At 42.5% G+C, this 22,021-nt stretch overlaps 1 protein-coding gene across 1 annotated transcript in view; it reads right to left on the reverse strand.

The window, feature by feature from the left end:
- THSD4 (thrombospondin type 1 domain containing 4) overlaps positions 1 to 22,021 on the reverse strand; it is a 2,089,562-nt gene that overhangs the window by 1,803,585 nt on the left and 263,956 nt on the right. The window contains exon 2 of the mRNA XM_085644058.1: positions 19,533 to 19,621. Within this exon, the coding sequence (XP_085500184.1) occupies positions 19,533 to 19,561 (29 nt within the window). The 5' untranslated portion in view covers positions 19,562 to 19,621. The remainder of the gene's footprint in view (positions 1 to 19,532; positions 19,622 to 22,021) is intronic.

Raw genomic sequence — 22,021 nt, forward strand, 5'->3', positions numbered from 1 at the left:
ACCTCACACTCAAAAGATTGTCTAACAGCCCTCATCAATGCCAAAATGCAATTTAATAAAAAATTCACGAAGGATGCCTTACTGTATTTGTTTAAAATCTAGTGCCAAATTTTATGGTGGCAAGAATAAAGCTGGGAAAATTTTGGCTAATTATTTGAAAGTCAAGCATAATAAATTGAATATTGAATCTATATATGATGCAAATTTAGACCTAAAGTTTAAGGATGTTGACATTTTAAATGAATGTTCTCTTTTTTACAAAACATTATATACTTCAGAAACACAACCTACCGAACATTCCTTATTGCATTTTTTCTCTAACGTTCAACAACCTCAAAATAACCCTCCAGATTTATCCTCATTGAAATTGGATTCAACACAGCAAGAGTCGTTAAAAGCCCTTCAATCTCTTAAACATGACAAAGCACCAGAACCTGATGGTTTCACTGTCGAATTTGATTCACACTTTTCCAAACTTTTATTGCCTTAATTGCATTCTCTAATAAACTCCTTTAGCACGTTAGGACACTCCTCTGGTTCTTTCTCAGATGCCCATATCTGCATAATCCCCAAGGAAGGTAAAGACTCCAAACATTGTAAGAACTACAGGCCTATATCTTTGGTAAACATCGATTATAAGATCTTTTCTAAGGCATTAGCCATACGATTGGATTCTTATTTACCAGACCTGTTAGGGATAGAACAATCTGGATTTGTTAAAGGTCGTTACATAACCGATAATACACGACTCCTGTTTAACGTCTTGTCAAAATCCTCACGTTTTAAGGAATCCCTAGCAGCAATAGCATTGGATGCTGAGAAGGCGTTCGATAGAGTTGAGTGGACATACCTGTTCTACACTCTCAAATGGTTTGGATTTGGTCCCAATTTTATAACCCTGATTTCTCTTCTTTATTCCAATCCTAGAGCGGCTGTTTGTGCTAATGGATTGGTATCTCAATTTTTTGAATTAGGAAGAGGTGTGAGTCAAGGATGCCCTCTTTCCCCTTTCCTTTTTAATTTGGCTTTGGAACCATTTCTCTCCAAATTACGTCAGAATCCAAATTTGCATGGCTTCCAAACATTGCATTTCCATATTAAACTTGCAGCGTACGCATATGATATTTTGCTTTTTATTTCTCAACCGAATGACTCAATACCTGCCTTCTTAACAGAAGTAAAAGCTTACTCCAACATCTCTGGTTACAAATTAAACAATGATAAATGCGAGATTCTACCTTTAACAAAGTACACTTTTAAACCTGATTTTAGTGCCTCTAATTTTACTTGGAGTTCTAACCACATTAAATATTTAGGTTTACATGTCAACTCTTCAATTTCGGACACTAACATTGTGCATGAATAAATGCATACAAAAGAACTCAGATCTGACTACCAAATGGCACCCTCTCGATCTATCGTGGTGGGGCCATTTGGACACTATAAAGATGATGCTATCACCCATAATTATATATACTATCTCCAATATCCCAGTTCTCATTCCAACTAAATTCTTTAGAAAAATTTATTTCATTCTCGCTTCCTTCCTTTGTAATAATAAGAAACCCTGAATGTCTATACTTAGATTAATTTGTCCCAAAACTGACGGTGGAGTCAACTTTCCGGACTTTCCAACATACCAAAAAGCATTCCTTCTACGTCAAGCCTCTTTGTGGTTACGCGGTCCAAAAGAAGACTTCCCCTTATGGACCACAATTGAACATCTTTTTTTATCCCCCTTCTCCTTTGATGAATACCTTTCTTTTTCACGTAAACCACAAGCCCTATCTACTCCCATTATTCAATTGATCTCTAAGCTTCTATTGCCTTTATTCTCTTCTCCTCATTCCAATATAGATTCCTTCCTCAACTCCACAATTTGGCACAATAAAAACCTGCTTATTCGAAATAAACCATTTTATTGGAAAACTTGGCATCAGAGAGGTCTAATCTGGATTCATCAGCTATTCTCGCACTCAGACTTTTAATCTTTTTCCTCACTTAGTCATTCATTCAACTTACCTGCTTCATTCATTCACAAATACATTCTACTCAAAACTGCAGTGATGGATACACGCACTTAATGTTTCCATTATTCCAGACTCATCATCACAACTACAAACCCTGTTAAAAACAACACCCAAAGCTTCCACAATATACAACTTTCTACATAGCATTGAAAAGGTTTGGCAGAAATCCAAAACTGAAGAGGCTTGGGAATGAGACTTTGTATCATCTTGGCCAGTATCTCTATGGAATAAATGATGGACCAAAATTCGTAAGACCTCTAGAGCCGCGAGCACAACGCAAACGTTGTTTTTTGTTTATAACAGAGTCTTGTTGTCACCCAGTGCTTTAAGCAAAAATTATACTACTGTACCTGATATTTGTTTGTCATGCTCCTCCCCAAAAGCCGATTTATTCCATATGTTATTTTCTTGTCCTATTGTGTATAACTTTTGGAAACAAGTTTGGTCTCAAATCAATACTACATTTTCTTTCTCCTACACTCATGTTTTTCTAGGGAGTCTATCATCCTGCTGGGAGAATGTTATGCTTAATGTTAAAATTGTTGATTTATTATTAGCAGTCACATTTCAGCAAATCATAGCAAATTGGAAAGATTTCTCTAACATTTCTGACAGGGCATGGTGGTATGCTGTTTGCCATAATCACAGGTTAGACACTTACTTTGTATATTCTATCCACATGGCGTTGAAAAGGTTGGATTTATGGTCGCCTATCACAATTTATTTCGATGTTTGTGCTAGTCGCACTTTTCAGTTACATCCAATTCAACAAGAAGTCTCAAAACCCCCATGAAATGCCATAATTGTTCCTAAAATATTTGATTTTTTAAGCATTATATATGATTGTTTCTGATGTTTTATAACTTTTAATTCTATCCTTAAGCCCAATTCATTAATTACAATGTAGCTATTTCTTCTGTATGACATGCATTTAATATTATGAACCATGTTGTGACACCTTGTATTCTTTATTAATAAAATCTTTTTGAACTTAAAAAATACAAATGGACTTGTTAAAAAGAGAAATACCATAAAACCAGAAGACCTAATAATTGGCCCTGGGACTGGTAGGTCTTCTGGCTTTATGAGGAAAATTTGAGAGTCTCAACTGTCAAGGAAAGTGGGCTGGCGTGCACTTGTAAGGTGTGGCCAGAGCGGAGTTGGAAGGCTATACATTCTGTAACCGGCCCCTTAAGGGTAGAGTGAGAATCCCTAGTAGAGTGGGAGCAGGACCACCCGACCCTTGCAGAGTGCAGCCAGTCAGAGCTTTCATGTGTGCAAACTGTGAAATTTTCATACCTAAACAGTGGTCAGGACAGTGCAGTAAAAAGCAACCAGTGAAGCCATCCCTGATGGCGTTTGTGATGTACTCATATATATCATTTGGACTGCTAAACCAGATGCCACATTATTCAAGTTTTCTGAACAGTATAGCACATTTTTGTAGTTTGCCAGTTGCAGAAATCCTTGTTTACAATACTACACAGTGGGCTTTCTGTTAGCCCTTGCTCATGATTAGATGACTTGCTTGTCAATCTCCCAGTCCCCGATCAGCCATTTTTGTCCATTTATTATCTTAACCTGATACCTTTACTTACATACTTAGGAAGGAAAGACAAGGAAAGTGAAGGTCTAGTGACTAGATCTTCTGTGGTCGAAATAGATGTATGATAAATCTTTTGCAGGCATTTTAAAATTATATGAATTGTATGATCTTGTTTATGGTTTTAATTGACTAAGAAATTAATTTAAGCATTGTCAATCTCCCTTCCGTGCTCTTTATTGGATGGTTTTGCTACCTATTCTGTGCCCCACCCCTGGAGCACAACTTCTTTGCATTTACTTTGACTGGATACATTGTGGCTTCCACTTCTGACATCATGAAGCTAATTTGTTTAATGCCATTTGTTGTTTCACAATTAATGAGAGTGCATCTCTTGCTCTTCAGAGAAAGCAAGTATTCTTTCCATTGCTTCTCCATGACTCACTCCATCTCTCATTGGGACCTGCTCCTCCGCAGCATGCCAGGTGCCGGATGAGAGTCTCTTCTGACCCATAATGATGGCCTCTATTGGCTTTGCAAGTGCTGTTGCTTTTGTAATGCACCAGCATTGGCAACGCAAATAGTGGCAACAGGTCATGTTAAAAATATAGAAATCACTCTCCTTCTTTACGATAAAGAAGGCCACCATGTGGCGTCGTTATGTCACTTCACACAAAGCGGCTTGTGTATATGATATACACTTCTGTAAGTGCACACCTTGCACCAATCCAGAAAACCCTTATGGCGATTTAAGAGGTCTTAGACAACCTTAGAAAGCTCTCTAAGTGGTAGCTGTGGAGAACAGCCTTCAGGCTTAGTCCAGAAGGAGTGTAAAGCAGCTTGTTTTACCAGAATGCAATCTTATAGTATAGATTAAGTGAAAAAGAACCACACCAAGTATTTATAAAAATATGTATTTATCCTACAATACTCTCTTGAATGTTCAAGTATCTCCAACATGGAGATAAACACAAGGCACACAATACTTAAGCAAAGACACACAGTAAATTGTACAAAATAAACAGATGCCCCGGGGGGGGGGGGGCAAAACCATATACTAAGAAAGTGGTATAAGAACTACCACTCGAGTCAGGACGATGTTGAGAGGTCATAGAATCGCTGGGGACCCACAGAACCACCCAAGGTAAGTAGATAGGGACCTCACGGGGAGCGTGTGCAGTGTGAATACACAACCACGTGTTCCGTACAATTCTATGTGCAAGTCGTGGTTGGAATTTTAAGGATTAGGGACCCTTCCCAATGGACCCTAAGGAAACCCTTTGGAAGTTAGAAGGTTGGAGAGCCACCTCACCCGTGGATATCTTAGTACCCACGTTACCTACACCAGGGACGCTGGGAGCATAGGGGTGAAGTGGTGTCGGAAACCACAGTCGATTCCAATGGAGGACTTCAAGAAAGTGCCACTGCTGGAAGAGGAGAAAGTGTCTGTGGGCATCCAAACATGGATTCTTGAAGAGGAGTACCTGAAAGCAGAGGGGACAGAGTCTATCTCACTCAGGAGTGACCAGGAGACTTGGAAGACGAATGCCCTCCGATGTCGGGTGCTTCAGGAAAGATGACGGTGACCATGACTCTGCAGCTGCATGGACCAGACGATGCTGAGGACAAACAGGAGCTAGATATGAGCTGTCACAGAAAGGATGTCTAGTGCTGAGGGGTTGGTGTCCAGCAAGCAGCTCACCAAAAGAGCAGGCCATGGTGCCCACGAGACAATGTGGCAGAAGATCTTGGTGGAAGAAGTTGCTGGAGGTTGGGGCTACTTGGAGCCCAATGCATTTGTCACAAAGTTGCCAACAAGCATATGCACTTGCAAAAGTACGAGGTTCACAGGGGTTCAGGTAATGCAGTCCCCGTGAGGGATTCTGACCTCAAACTTGGTGAGAGGACAGCTCGGACCTCCTAGAAACCTACCACCTGTGTTATTAAACCCTTCGGAGTCCGCAGGAGCACAGGATCAGACCGGTCAGCAGTGTTGAGGTGCCTGCGAATGCAGGGAAGTGACTCCTTTACTCCAAGGGAGATTCCTTCAAGTTTCTTTGATGCTCCACAGGTTCTGCACAGATCCTGTATGGTGCACAGGCACAGACGATGCAGCATACTGAAAGGGAAACGCAGTCAGGTCCAAACGAAGTCCAGCAAAGTCTAGAGTTCCCATACGGTAGAAGTGCAGTGGCTTCAGTTCTGAATCTTATCCCACGACGAATCTAGGAACCTACACCCAAGTAAGCCCTGAAGTACCCTAGGGAAAGGGTTTGGAAGATTCAAAGGACCCTCCCAGGGGAGGGTCTGGACAGGGGGGAGGTTACTCCCATGTCCTTTGTCCAGTTTCGTGCCAGAGCGGGAGCCAGCGGCTCCCAGAAGTGGTTTGAACTGGACTATGCACAGGGACACCAAGTGTGCCCCTCATGCAAACTTTCAGGCAAGCGCACCCACCCGATCCCAATACACTAAATCCTTTTGAGAGGTGGTCACATCTCCCTGTGACAGGGTACCTATTGTTCCACCGTTCCTCTGCTCGGGCTTGGCTCACAGGAGGAGGGCAAAAATGTGTCTCTGGGCGGCAGCAACCATTTTGTGCTGTCCGGGACTAGAAGGTTGGCACCGGGAACACTGAAAGCCTAATGGAGGGCTCTTTCAGTGCTTGGAATCATACCTCCTACACCGTTTACAGTATGTGAGGTATGATTCCAACATGTTTGATACCAAACATGATAGGATTCGTTGCAGGCGTTTTCGAGATGGTCATCGCGTAATTACGTGGGGCTCCTCTATATAGCATAAGGCTGCTTCAATAACAACCCGGGAGAATGGCCTCTGTAGGCTGCAGGGGTGTCCAGCTCATGCAATGGCACCCTCTCACTTAAAACCAAGCACCCTGCCTTCAAGATTGCAAAGGCCTGCTATAGGGGTGACTTGTAGGTTTTAAATGCAGTGACCCTTAGATATAGTAAACCTATATCATTAGTAAGTGGTGCATGCACCAACTTACATAGGCTGCAATTGCAGGCCTGTAGATCCATTTTGAATGGTCTCTCATGGGTGGCAAAATACATGCTTCAGCCCATGGGAAACCTCTGGGGTACCTATGCTCTGGGTACATGGGTACAATATACTAGGGACTTATAAGGGTACCCCAGTATCCAATCTGGGATGTACCTAAGTACTCAAAACAGCAGTTTAGGGAGAAAGCAGATAGACTAGGCTGCGGATTAGCAGGCTCCCAGTCAGACTAATCAAAGCATCACATCAAGCAACAAGCATTTGCAATCCAAATTGATCTCGCATTTGTGAGAGTTAGAGGTATTGGCGTTGTAAATGACAATGTTTTTTACCTACCATACGAATGAAAGAGGAAAGAATATGGAAACAGAAAGGATGTTAGAGAAAGGAGGAAAATGAAACGGAGATGGACCGAATATGTGGAAAGGGGACAACTGGAGTGAGAATAAAATAAAGTGGAAAATGGCACAATAAAGACGGAATGATGAAAAAGAGTTAAAGAAAGCAAAAATGCCCAAAGATTAACAAAGTAAAGAAAGCAGGAAATAGAGACGAGCAAATAGAAACAGGAGAAGAAAAGAACAAGCAAAAGCAGAGCAAAACAGAAAAATGCAAGGTGGATGAAATGGAGCAGAAAGGCATGGTTTACCAATCCATGTTTCTAGTTTCCAGAAATTTCCTTTCACAGATCAACCAAACATTTAATGTGTTAAGATTGTGCAAGCTGTAGGGAAAGCAGCCAATGCATAAAATCAGCATAATAGAAAATTGTTTAAAACTTAAAGTCTTAAAATGTATACAGTTCCCCCTCACTTTGGTCATTTATTGCAATAACTGAGTCAGGTGTGGAGCTACCAACAGGTAGCATAAACCAGGTATAGGAACACATGGAGAGAAATATTGCCTTTCAGCAGGAAATGGTATAGTCCAAAGCTCTGTTTTTAATATAAAATCAGTGCCTTCGGTGGTCATATCACTGGAAATACATGTTAATCATGGGTCACAGAGATGGGATTTGTCTGTTGCACTTGGCAGCAGGTGTACCGGACACCATTTAGGGAGAGGAAGGTAGCTCGAGGTGACAAAAGCATGCATTAAAGTACATTTGAAAAAACACAAATACTGGCGAATTGCTGTCATGTCAAAGAATATATTAACGATTTAACGGCCCTGTAGCATATAGAACAGGTTTCAAAAGCGGTAGAAATAAAAGCAGCTGCCTCGTTAGACTGGCACTTAGTGATAAGTTACGATGCTCTGCATTCATCATCTTTTCTCAAGGCTACATATACACCAAATGCCTTTCTTTACCTTGCTGCGTATTTCGTGTTTTAGGGGGTGCAATAGTCCGTATGTTTGTGCCCTTTGCTCCTTTCTTTTTCTCTCCAATATATGAATATAAATTGAATATTATTTAGACATGTTGAACTTGGTTCTCTCCCAAACAGATTTGTTTTTTTTGTTTTTTGGAAGTGTTATTTTTTCGTTCAGTTTTGTACTGCGCCCTGTTCCCACCCACAGTTGGAGTGTGCGAAATGAATGTACATAAACAGAATATGCTTCCAGAGAGTGAAAGAAAAGCACTTGTGACTTCAGAGGCCATTATGAGCTTTGAATCTATGCTGCCACCATCCAGGGAATGGCTATTTAAGCACACAGGGCCTGCTTGACTGATTCATTTGAGGAAGAAATTCAAGCAGTCTTTTAGTTCAACAGATTGTCCTTTTGTGGTGAACTGGGTTTCCCTAATATCCAAATCATCTATTCTGATCCCAGTTGAGTTACTGATTTTGCATCCAACTGCAGAGCAAAATAAAATAAAACTTTTCCTAGGACACAGCTTCTGGCCTGTTTTACACAATGTGTTCTGGGAACAGCAGTCCTGAGCCAGTTCTACTGACCCACACAAACCAATGCCTAGGGGCTGGACACTGAGTCGTTGGTGACAAGTGGTCATCTGATAACGTTTCGTTAGGGGGCGCCCCTCTCACTTCCAGGCTCACTATAGTGAGCTGGTGGGGCAGGGCACATTTCGTGCCACATGATTGTCAATATATGGGCCAATTGATGCCGGGTGCGAGCATTTTCAGTTTTCACATGTGCAGGTCACTGTTGGACGCTGCTAAGGAGCATTGCGCTCACCATTGCGTTTCACCCACAATGACCCCCGTACAAACCACTAGATGGCAACGAATACTGATCATTAGAAATGCCGGTGTGCTGAAAGTTTATGCAACTGTGCCAAAGGGTCTGGGCATGCCACTGTCCACAGCAGCCCCTCCAAAACCAGAAAGGAGCAAATCATCGGAGCAGAGCCCTACCGTGTGCATCCTGTCAGTGGGAGGGCTGGAGGCCACCGTCTCCTGCCATTTTGCACACAGTAAGGGGTAGGGGCTCCTTGGTGTTCTGTAAACTCACAGACCTGCATCTACTGTTGGAAAGACCCCCTAAGTGCTCGTGTCGGGTTCCTTTCCACGCCACGCAGTCTGGATGCAGCTCACCTTGTGTAGTGTGTGCTCTCGAGGGAATACAGACCAGTTCTACTCTGTATTAAGTTTTGCTTCGTCTCTCGCAGCTAGGGTACTGTAACACCTTCGCCAAACGCACGGAACTGGTAAAGAATAAGCGCGTTCACACATCTGAATTGCTTTAATAACACTGTGAGCTCGAGGCAGACAACATAAGTCCAAACGGGCACGTCCGTCTTTCTCCGTATCCCAGCTAGCAGATTATTAAGGAGAATAAAAGTTTTAAAACTGCCAATGAGAGATCCCTTCATCCTACTGGAACAGGATCTGCAACGGGCTGCCAGACGAGACGTGCTGCACAAACAGAAATAAGCGGAGCAAATAACCTGGAAAGCGCGATGTCCAGCTGCTGACAGTGTGTGTTTACAGAGCATGGATGTGTGACGTGTCCACCGAGGAAGGGGTCTAGAGCCAGGCTGTGTGTCCAGAAATATATCATAATGTCCCCGCCTCTCAAGATTGGCCCCGTGGCTCGTTGACCCTTAGCGCGTTCACCCCTGGAAAGTTACATAGAGCGGACTATGGAGGCCAGCCTGGGCAGCTGCTACCTCCGTCAGGGTGCGATGAGGCTGACGTCCAGCCGAGGTGAGCATGAGAGTCACGGCTGTTATGGAGGAAGTGGGGAGGCTGGTGAACTTTGCAGGCAGGGTGGAGCCACAGGCAGGGTGGAGCCGTGGGTCTCCCAGCACCCAGTGATGTCACCTGTAAAACGCTCTTTGTTTTAACTCCGGCAACAGCATGCCAGACACAACTCCAGGGGGTGTTACTTTATCCACCTGCATGAGCAGAGGAGATGGGGGAGCACGCTGTCCAGGGGGAAAGATCGCAGCGGGAAAACTGGTATGTGGGGCAGAGAGTGGCAAGGAGCTGTGCTGTGGGGTACATATCCACTGGTAGGACCCAATTTCTCCCTGGATGCCATGTCTCGGTGTATGTGGCATTAGATCAACAGCTCTAACCTCCCCCTTCGCTCGTCACAAAACTACTGTCAGCATCAGAACCTCACACATGAATGTCCAGCGCCGTCATTGCTACCTTCAGAGAGAGCTGTGAGTGTTGGAGATGCTGCCGAGGTCACGACGGTAAGAAAGTAGTCTGTGCAGTGAAGGGGCCAGTAGCCGGAAGGACACAAATGACGACGTGGCCGTCATGGGGAAAGACTAACAAGCCGAAAACCAATCTGAATGCAGCATTTAGGATGTGAGCCAATCCAAAAGATAGGCGGAGAGTGGGCGGAGCTTAAACAAAGCTTTCGTGCTATAGTATATACTGCATGTCTCAATGAGACAGCGCAAGCGCTGCCTAGGCGAGACCTAAAAAAGTGGGGATAACTATAAGAAGCAGATCCTACTTTCGTACACGGCCCTATACAACATAATGTTTTCTATTCTTTTAAGATGTCAGCCGCATTGCATTGTTATGATGCATTGCGCACGCTAGTTTCCATCTTGAATATATAAGAACGAACTGCCTTCTACCCTTTAAAAGTGGTCATCACATTGCTTGATGCAACATAATGGTGCAATGCACATTGCATCTGGCAACTTAGCGGACAACTTTCAAGTACAGAATTATTTTTTCTAAACTCTTAACATTGACGGTCTACAGTATTGGCTTTGCCAATGATGGTGCATTTTACAAGTCTCTGGCGTTGTATCGGAAAAGCAAGACTGGGTGGCTTTGTCAATGCTTGTTTAAAACAGTTTCAAAAATCACTGTTTCAGCCAAGATGAGGGCAAGGAATGATTCGAAATTGCTACCTGCACTGTAATCAGCACTGTCATGTGTCAATCCCTGAATGCTGTACAAGCTTGTGCTTTACTAAATAATGAAATAAACATAAATGTACAAAAGAAACTATAAGATGACAATTTTAATGTACAAATTGTGAGAATTTGGTAAGCTATGCATGCAGGATGTTGCCACTTCTGGGAGTAAAGTAACATCTTTTTTGGTGTGCTGTATTTTTTAATCTAGAATTTGTCTTTGAGTGAGTTCATTAACTTTTACAAACATGCCTTCCGATTGTTACGTGAGGAATGAACACTATTGTTCCAGATAATAACTGTCAATAAATATGTCTCCTAGTTTTTCAGTGATTAAGAAATGTTGAGCCTCCATATTGTGAGCTCCGTCCCTTTATAAGACAAGGGAATTCATTTTTTAATTACATATGCAAATCAGTAAGGACAATGGTATTGTTATTTTTGTTTGCTTTTCACATTTACTGCTTCTGTTTTGGACGTAAACAATCAGGTACTTAATAGGAATGAAGGTCATGCACTATATAATAATTATTTTTTATCTGCTTTTAGCATGACAATTGTATGTCACAGGAACATAAATAGAATTGGAGTTGTATGATAGAAGGGGCTGAATTATATCAAATGTGTTGAATGCATAGATAGCACATTGTGGTTTTACAGAAGGGGAAATGTGTGTTCTGAAATGCACATGTTCCTAGAAAAACGCACTCTCTGTGAAAGACTGGTGGTATCTCCACTGCACAAAAACAATGGAAACCTCTTGTGTCTGGTGCATAGCTACATTACTCTAAGTCACAGACACACAGATTCCTGGAACCCTGTTGACCTCTGCCGGAGTGAGTCTTAACCACCGAGTGTTGCCCCACTGGTCCTGGACCCTTGGTTGTGGTGTTGGTGATACTTCTAAAGAAACCTGGGATGTAGGCCCAGACATGGGTCCTGTGCACACAGGGTCACTAGAACTGGAACCAAACTATACCTTGCTGATGAGCCCTAACTAGGGCAAAACTGGCCCTGGGTTACTTGGGTTCCGGTTTAGGGAGGACATGGCTTGGCAGTTCGGGCTGGACTGTTCATCACTGGAGCCGAGTCATAAGTGATTTGCATTTGGCTGGATACAAACAGAGTTGGTATGGTGTGCAAAATAGCAATGGTCTGGGATGTGCCTTGTTTATATGCCTGCATATATACATTGTTTAGCACCATGGTAGAACTATATCTACAATCGGTGCTTGTAATCACGTGTATCTGCTTCTGTCTACTGATCATTGCAGCACACGTATTTTATGCAAGAATAACATTGGTTCAATAAATATTATTGAAAACGTCCCACTATGCATTCTCTGTATATTTCTCTGAGAATAAGTGAGCACGAGTGACTGAGTGAAAGGTTCTGCACCGTTTACATGATCCCAGAAGGGTCAATGTTGTAATGTTCAGTGGTTTCACTCCCTGGTAGGTTAGGGGGGATTATGGTGGCACTGTGAGCAAGCTGGTCTCTAGGCAAAACATATCCTGCAGGGGGTGTCTGGAATCAGTCTAGACACCAAGCCCTTAGTTTATGTTGTTCCAAACAATGCGCAGATCGTACGGATTGATAGGAACTACACAACAGCTATTCTGATAGGCTGCTGGGGTCCTGCATCGGGACTGCATTGTGCAGTGGTTCCGATGCGGGACTGCGAGGTGATGCATCAATCTGTATCTATTCTGCTGTGACCACAGCTGGGCTGCCAGAGTACCTTCAGGCCCACTTCTCAGAGTCCAGGACTGGGGCAGTCCACTTGGGAAGCAGGACTCACAGCAGGCTCTGATCAGGAGCACAGCAAACTAGCCCTTGCAGTCACCCTGGTGGTCCTGTGATCAATATGCAGGTCGAGCCCTTCTTACTCAGACAGCACGGCAGCTGGGTAACAGAGTAGCAGGGAAGCAGAATAGCTGTCCTTCTTGCAGTAGATCAGCACAGCAGTCGTTCTGAGTCTTGCAGAGGTCCAGATGTGTATTGAAAAGGTGGGTTTAAATGACCAATAGTTATGCCTAGTGCCAGCTTTGAAGTAGGAGAAGGTATTCTTCCCCCAGAGGTGTTTGGATTCCCTGCCTCCCTGCCCTGGCCCCAGCTTGTCTAGGGACACAAAAGACTAGATTCAAACCCATTGTAAGAGTGCCAGGGCAGAGCATTTGTGATGTGCATGTGTGGTAGGTGACAGCTCCTCCCCCTCATCAAATCAGATATGGCCCATCCATTCCTCCTATGTTTCACTGACTGGGTGCAATAAACAAAGACCAACTGCCAGCTAAGCTTAGCCATGTAATTCAAGATATAGGCGGCATGCCCAAAATGGTTAGGACGAGAAAATGCTAACCTTCTAAAAGTGGCATTAAAGTTTTCACTGTGTAATGTATAAGGTAACCTAATGTTATCCTATGGGAGAAGGAGGCCTTGCAGTACTGAAAAACGACTTTTGAAAGTTTTTCACTATCAGGAAATGTAAAACTTAAACTCACATGCCCTTTTTAATTACAATGCACCGTTCCCTAAAAACCTTGAGAGCCTACCTTGAGGGTGACTTATATGCATTAGAAAGGAAGGGTTAGGCCTGGCAAACGGTTTATTTTGCCAGGTTGAAATGGCAGTTTAAAACTGCAGTACAGGCTGCAATGGCAGGCCTAAGACAAATGGTAAAGTGCTACTTTAATGGGTGGAACAATGAGTACTGGAGGCCCACTAATAGCATTCAATTTATAAGCCCTAGGTGCATGTAGTCCCATGTATTAGGGGCTTACAAGTAAATGAAATAAATTATATGTACCAATCAGGAGTAGGACAATTTAACTATGTTTAGGGCAAGGGTACATGCACTTTAGCATGGGTTAGCAGTTTTTAAAGTGCACAGAGTATTAAAGCTAACAAAGAAAATCTAGCAAAACAAGAGAGGTAAAGGCAAAAGAATTGGGAGAAAACCACACTAAGGATGTCGGTTCTAACACGTGTCATCCACACATGAAAGCAGCGAGAACTACCCTCCTAAATTTCTTTTTCACTACTTAAAGGCCTATCTCTCCCATAGACTAACACTAGGTTCCCTTATTAAATTTAATAACTGCTAACTTTGGATTGGTAGCTGGTAGAGATATGTTGTTTAGACCCGAAACTGCTGTTTGAAGGACTGTCTTGATGCTTGAAGCAGAGTTGGACCATCTCCTTAAAACAAGGACCACCAGAAGTGACTTCAAGGGCTAGTTGGCTTGCCTCCTGCGTGAGTTGCAGGGATATGAAAAGATCCTGCAGCCTTGAACCCAACTTCTGGCCTCTGCTGGAGTGCATCCTAACCCCTCCCAAGTGGTGTCCCCTTGGTCCTAGACCCTTGGTAGTGGTATTGGTGGTACTCCTCTAAAAACGCGAGAGTTATCACAAAAAAGTGCTTGGATAAACAAAAAAAGACCGTGACTTAACCTGCCCCCGATCCATCCATTGCCCCAACTTTCAAGACTTGAGTAAGTCTAAAGGTAAATTCCTTCACCCTGACTTCATCCAGCAGCTCCCTGACAATGACAGTTCTTCCACCGACACCACCTGCTACTTTGCCCCACTGAACTATAGCTTCTCAGGAATGTTTCTTCAAAAATTCTTCTACGTCCAACTGTAAACTGAAACTAGGCCTAATTTACCCCATATATTTGACCCGTGATCTATCACGGTCGGCCTTTACTTTTGACTTTGACTTGTTCTCGTGCGACAAGATACCCGCGGTTGGCCCTTTGATCTTATAAGCACTCATTTTCACTACAAACTTTAAAAGTTAAGAACTCCGGTTCTACTGATTGGATTTATTTTTTCTTGGTGTCATTTTATTTATTAAAATTGACTCTATTTTTCAAAATTGATTTGGTATATTTCTTGTGTTGCATTATTATTTATTACATTATTTGTTTGTGTGCTACATAAATACTTTACACATTGCCTGCATTCTTTCTTTCCAGCAAGAACATTAATCACAAGAGTAATCTTATTTTTATTGCTGCCTTAAAGCTGAATAAACAAGGAACTCTGAAGCAGGTGCTTTTAAATCCTAAGTTATTGGTTAACACAGTGCCTCCCCTGATATCAGTGCCCCCCCCTCCATTTCAGCACCCAGTGCAGCTGCAACGGTCACACCATCCTAAAGCTGACCCTTCTGACAAAGGTTGTTGTTCTTGCCTGAGTGGGGCTTCCACCTCACTCAACCAATAACCCAATTTCTTACACTCGCTAACAAAAGTTTTGGTTTGTGCATTACTAGTGAATTCAGAGATGAAATACAGCTAACCTCTCTGATGCACATATTTGTCCCCACTGCGCTGCACCAGACATTGGTTGCATTCATTTTTGCATAATGTTACAATGTTTGTTAAGAGTTCATTCATACTCTTACCAATATCATTTTTATATATGTTTGAACCACCCACCCTCTCCCCCCATCCACAGACAAGCATATACACATTTATTGACCCCCCCATCAGTGGAATACTGTCTTAATAATGCATGCAACGCGGCCACTATTTGGATTTAGATAAGGGTTGCAGTTACCTGTGTCCCTCAGCTGCTGTTTAGACTCTTGTGCACTAAAGGAAGGTAATGGTTTTGAAAAAGTACTGGCAAGTATTGTGCAGGAACAGTCAAAATATTCTGATTAACGTGTCCACAATTCTTGAATATTTGTTCCCACGCAGCTGTCACTAGTCTGTCAATTCCTCACATCTTCATCATGTTTTTAGATCACGTATGATGTTAGAGAGAGTGATGTACGAGAACAAAGTTTTCTACTACTTTTCATTTGGCGATTTATGTCACTTTGTGTGGTGTCATTTGGAATAAAGTTTTCATCCCATATAAAAAAACTAATGAATATAAGACTTTGATGACAAGCATGTGCTTTTCATTTCAAGTACCATATATTATTAGTCAACATAATCCACATTGTTTACATCACTGTTACATTTTACTATAACTGCCACTTGGGCAAATTGTCTTCTTTCTAGGGAAATATGCGGATACATGTGAAAGTGCTCTTCCTTAGTCACACGTGTGCTGTATATTGTTATTAGTTGAGGGTGGATTAGATGGTTCAAAAACTTGATTAATTTGTTGAAATCTCAAGAAATATGTGTAGATTTATTAAGTTCAAGAGAAACAAGAAATGGCAAAGGCAATAGTTAGGAACCTGGCAAGCATGCATACATGTAAACAAGTATGAGAGGAGGAGTACAGCAGCCCTGGCACCAAGGTGTACTTCTTTCTAGAAGGCTCTGCCAGCAAAGTCAGGCAAGCTGGAGTCACTACCAATAATAACAGGGCAAATGAATTAAGTGGGCTGACCGATTACACTGTGCCATAGGCTACATTCTGTGGTGGGTGGTAGCAAAATGTGAATGACACTTGAACAGGCTGATGGATCAAGAGGGAGGTGCAAAAGCCCCTGTATGTAGGCACTCATGTAGGTATTGTATTGTGAACATTTAAGGCTAGGACAGGCACCTATGCCAGGCAGAACCCACCACTCTAGTCAGGGCAAATGACTTACACACACAAGATAACCCCTGCTCACCCCATTGGTAGCTTGGTAGAGCAGTCAGGCTTGTCCCAGAGGCAATGTGTAAAGTGTTTGCGCAACAACCACCCACCAGTGACACACTAGGCACACCACAAAAAGAGACTCCACACAATGTTATATAAAAATATCCTTTGTATTGTTCATAAAACACATTACTACACAATCATATAAATCACTGTGCCACTAGGCACTTGTCATGACGTCACATAGATCATAAAATCACTTTCATCATAAGGCAATTGTCATAACACATGTATGGCACAGAAGTAATACTTATAAGGTGCACCTGTCATACATCACTCTGTATCATACGTATGAAAGCATCATTAAACCATTATGCCTAACACCTCCTTGCACCATCACTGTACATATTAGGCAGTTTCCGAATAATAGCAGTACTTGATATCCAGACAGTGCAGGCAAAATGATATACCTAAAGCCACCGGGCATGAAATGCAGTTCAAGTTAGGTCATTCATATAAATTGCCCAGGTGAAGTGACAGTATCCCAAACTTCACGTAGGGCCCAGAGGCCTCTGTACCAGTTGTGGTGGTAATCATAAAATGCGGCCAGGGAGAACCCTAGGGAAATGCAGCTGCAAGTGACTGCTCGGAGCAGCTGCTGCCAGCAGAGGGGATTTAAGAATCCTAAATAAATGCCCCCAAGGTATATTCGGAGCAGGAGCTGCCCGCGATGGCACTGAGGGGCAGCTGCTGCAGGAAAACATGGCCTCAGCCATTGAGGAGACCTTGCGGGGTCCCCCCTCATAGCGGCCTGCGGTAATCAAACTCACCTGCACTCCGGGCGAGTTGGAATCTTTCTGGCTCCCTTGCACCCCAGCGTGGGCGAACAGCACAGCCTCTCCAATTTCCTAGTTCAGTTCCTTTTGCTGCACCACCCACGCTCCTCTGCCCTCTGCTTCGGTCTCCTGTGGGGATGTACCCATGGGTGAGGTCGGAGGGCCTCTCCCACGAGGTCAAACAGCTGTAGCGCCCCCAAGCCAGCGTCCGTGTTCTCTGGGATTGGGCGAGGTCGCACACCGTGCCGGGCGTTGCTAGGCAACAGGTCACTTGCTGGGGCTGAGATAATTAATACTCTCCCGCATTTCCCATGGCTAGTACAGACCAGGGCAGACGGGCTCCGCCAAGGAGGAGGTCTTTGCCCTGCGGCTGTCACTTCTGTGGCGGCTCTTGCTGTGGTTGCAGAGCAACAGGGACTCCCTAGATCGTTCAGCAGATATGGAAAAAGAAAAACAGGACACTCCTGCAACGCTTTTCCCTTTTTGTGGCCAGAATCAAGGAAGGGGGAGAGCGCCTTTCAGGCAACAAACAGTGCTCCCCACGCACTGGCCAAAAGTACACGCTGGTGCCCCACCACAAAAGTGCTCAACATGCGATTGGCTTTCAAAATTGAATGGTGAAGGACACATTGCTCACCCTTCAACTTTGAGCTGAGAACAAAAGTGATCATACACCCTTTTTAGAGGAAGAACACTGGTCGCACCATCAACAGGGTGCAGGCAGGCAGGTCAGCGCAAGGGTTTATGTAACGATGGTGACATTCCTTCTCTTGGCCCAACAGGCACCAGGTGAGCACTTCAAGCAAACCAGTCCAATGGCGGTTCCTCCTGGCAGTCCTCTGGCCAGGTGTAGTCAGCGCAGTGCCTCTAACCATGGAGTCACAGTCCCTGTACTTATAGTCCAAAAGTCTTTGTTGTGGGGGCACTTCAACCACTGTTTAGATGTGCACAACACCCCTATTCACATCCCAAGCCGTGGCTCCAGACACACTACAGGTGGGCGGAGACATTATTGTGGAAAGTCAGGAACAGCCCTATTCAGGTGCAAGTGCAAATCCTTCCATCACTCTAAATGCAGACGAGGCCTATTCAGGTGCAAGGGAAACTCCTCCGACCTCTTTAAATGCACTCAAGGTCTATTTAGCCTAGCGCTGAGTCACCCAGGAAAGGCAAGACACACCTCAGCCCTCCTTGTGACTGTCTAGAGTGAATGTACATCCCCTTCTCCTGTTAGTCTAAGCCCGACGGTGAATACACAACCAGGCAGGGGACCATGAGTCATACACACAAAGAAATGCCTACTTCTAAAAGTGACATTTCTGCAATAGTAATAACAAAACTGCTTTCACCAATAAGCAGGATTTATTACTACTATTCAAAACATACAAAACATGGCCATGATACCTCTTTCATATCAGAAATTACCACTGAAACCTATATAAGGGAATTCCCAATGTAAACCTATGAGAGGGCAGGCTCACAGCAGTGAGAAACCAAATAGGCTGTTTGTAACTACCAGAACATGCCACACAGTTAAGGCCCATGTCCTACCTTTTACCTAAACAGTATCCTGCCCTTAGGGCTAGCTAGGTTCTACCTTAGGGGTGACCTATATGTAGTAAAAGGGGAATCTTAGACGTGTCAAACACTTTAAGTGCCTCGCCACTGTGGCAGTAAACTGTTCAGGCAGGCCCTGCAGCGACAGAGGCCTAAGACAGGTTTGAAGGCTACCTCTGTGGGTGGTGCGAGCAGCGCTGCAGGCCCACTAGTAGCATTTAATTATCAGGCCCTGGGTACATGGGATACCACTGTACAAGGGATTTACAGGTAAATTAAATATGCCAAGCAGGTGTAGACCAATCTTACAAGCCAGAGCACATGCACTTTAGCAATGAACAGCAGTGGTAAAGTGCCCAGAGTCATAAAACGAACGAAAAGAGGTCATAAAAAAATACAGGAGAAATGTGAAAAGTTTGGGAATTGCCCTGCAAAAAGGGCCAGTTCCAACAAGTGGTCTCTACTCCAGACTAAAGAAGAGGGTTTTAGAGGAAAAGAAATCTGCAATTTGACATTTTGCACATTTTTTCAGCAACAATATGTTGTTGAAAATGCAGCAAAGAGTCAATTTGTTGATATTTTAGGCAGAATATTTTGCTGAAAAAGACATACAAGTAGACCTTTTGCAGGGAACTTTCCAACAAATTTTATCAGAGTTGTATTTGAAACAAAATCTAAAAATATCTTGACCATTTACCTTAAAGAGATGTGTAATCCCTCGACCATGATCCTGAAGTAGGAAGGCCTCTGGAGGTGATGTTCCAAAGCCTTTTTAACCAAATGGTCCTGTATGAACAAAAGCAAACAAAACCTGCATAAATCAATCCATAATCCAACCAATTACATAGAAGTGTAGTCTTATACCATTTACTTATAAAATGGATTTTAAGAAGCAAACAACATAGAGTAATCAGTGTTTTATAGTTAAAGTAAACTTGATTGACACTATCATTAGTGAATCATGTATCAAGTATTGCAATAATTTAAACATTCTCTCTAAGTTGAATTTTGTGAGGTACATAGATCAAAGACCCAACCAACAATCATCATCACCCTTACATCATGATCATCATCATCAATGGTTCTTTTTAAAGTCTTGAACAAACTCAAAGTAGGACTTTCCGATTTTCAACTTCATAAATACATGAATCAGAGTAAAATGTAACTGCTTTATATGTATGAGGTTATTCATATCACATAATAAATTAATATGTCCCCAAGTTCAGTGAGATAACTTATGGTTGACCAAACTCTTAGTTTCTGGAGGTGAGTTTAGTACATTTTGAGAGTTTGCAGTTTTCAAAGCATTGTATGTAAAATTACCTTGAAGCAGAAGTCATATATTCCAAAAATGGTGAGGGTACGCTTTAGGAAACTATTATTGAAATATTAACAGCTTTTTAATTTCACAACTGTAGTCTACTATTTTTGTCAGTATCCATGAACAATCGTACGTATCTGTGCCATGAAATGGTCCTTAATCTGAGAAAATCCATGATGTTCCTCTACATTTACATCAATCTAAATATCTACATTGCCCCCTAGCCAACCTCTTAAGTATTTAATGGACCTTTCTCTGTCACTCTTCCAGAAGGCGTTATATAAAATTAATGCTTGCTGTTATTGAGAAAAGAAAAACAAGTCAGTCAGAAGTTATAAATGATCATGTTAATCAAAATAATAAATAGCCATAGCTATACAGCAAGTCTACTGGATTTCGGATTTTACTTAAATTATACAATTACATTTTTTGTGTCAAGTCATACTAGTGATTGATGTGCCAAGTCAGCTAGGTTTGTAGTCATGTGCAATTTTTCCAATAAGCTACATAACTACCCTCAAATGACCATAAAATTACCAGATGAAAAATGTATTCCTATCTGAACCGATAAATGTCTCATGTGTCCTTTGAATATGGCACAATAAACTGCTCAGATCAGCGTCATTTTCCCTGTTTTTTGTGAACTAGAAAGTTCCTACTCAAGAGCCTAGAAATGCATCTATATTCAAATAGCCAAATTAATCTTGGCATACACAATATGAATCTCTGTGGTCAAATTATCTTGAGGACACAGACCTCACACCAGAATCGCTCACATCAGCAAAATCTCGTGGCTCCAAACTCAAGAAGCTATCCCACCTTGCTGATCAATAATGCCAGCTTCCAAATAGAGTATCTCCACAGTCTTAACACTTTCTTTCTAAAATGACAGCTGAAGACAAGCCCTGGCCAGCTCATATGTAGACTATGGAAAAGCACCCATCAGGCCATCACTGGGTTTTCCAAGAGTTTGTTCCCCTTGCCACTACCTTGACTTCCCATGGACCATCATTTAGCACAAAACTGTATGCATCACCCACAAGGAGATCCACATGAACAAAGGTGATTATTTATTACTAAAGTCTACGGAACACACCAGCAAGAAGGTAAACTCAGCACATGTCCAGATTTTGAATCTCTTCCACTCTCACTCATACTCTGACAATTTACCAAGAATCTGGAATACTCAACTGACATATACCTGACAGGCTATGACAATCTACACCTTTAAAAGGGATATTAATTAGATGTATCCACTACTTGTGTCTCTTGAGTGTCTTCCATAAGCATGTCACTACCACCTCTTATATGCTCTGTCCATTTTAATCCGATGTAATTCTGTAATGCGCTTTGCCATCCCATGCACAAGGCCTCAAAACACTATATCATGAAATAAGATGAATAAATGCATAGAAAAAATATGTGGGTGAGTTCAAAAGAATACAAGTATTGGCCTTCCAGGGTGAAGGAGAAAGAACAACTAATAATGGGCTAAGGATTAAAACAATTTGCTTCCAGGACAATGGTACATCTCAATCTTGCCTCTGTAGAACAGTTTTATATGATTTCATAGAAAAATGATTTAATGAAATACGATTACTGAGAAACCATTTCCCCTAAACTGTTTAATGGAAATTTGCAGGATGAATGGCATTTAAAATTTCGTAAAAAACAATTCATAGAATGTTTGCTTTTCCAAAATTGGCTTTTGCATGCTTTTTTTAATGTGTAAGTGTAATGGTTGCAGGTCTTTCAGAAACATTTTTGACACAAGTATTTATTTCAGTGCTTTATTTTAGAAGACATTACTTCTGGTTTATATATTTTACACTGTCAAACCATTACTTCAGATGTTTTTCATTCAC

This window comes from Triturus cristatus, chromosome 3_1, assembly GCF_964204655.1.
Source record: "Triturus cristatus chromosome 3_1, aTriCri1.1, whole genome shotgun sequence".
NCBI lineage: Eukaryota > Metazoa > Chordata > Amphibia > Caudata > Salamandridae > Triturus > Triturus cristatus.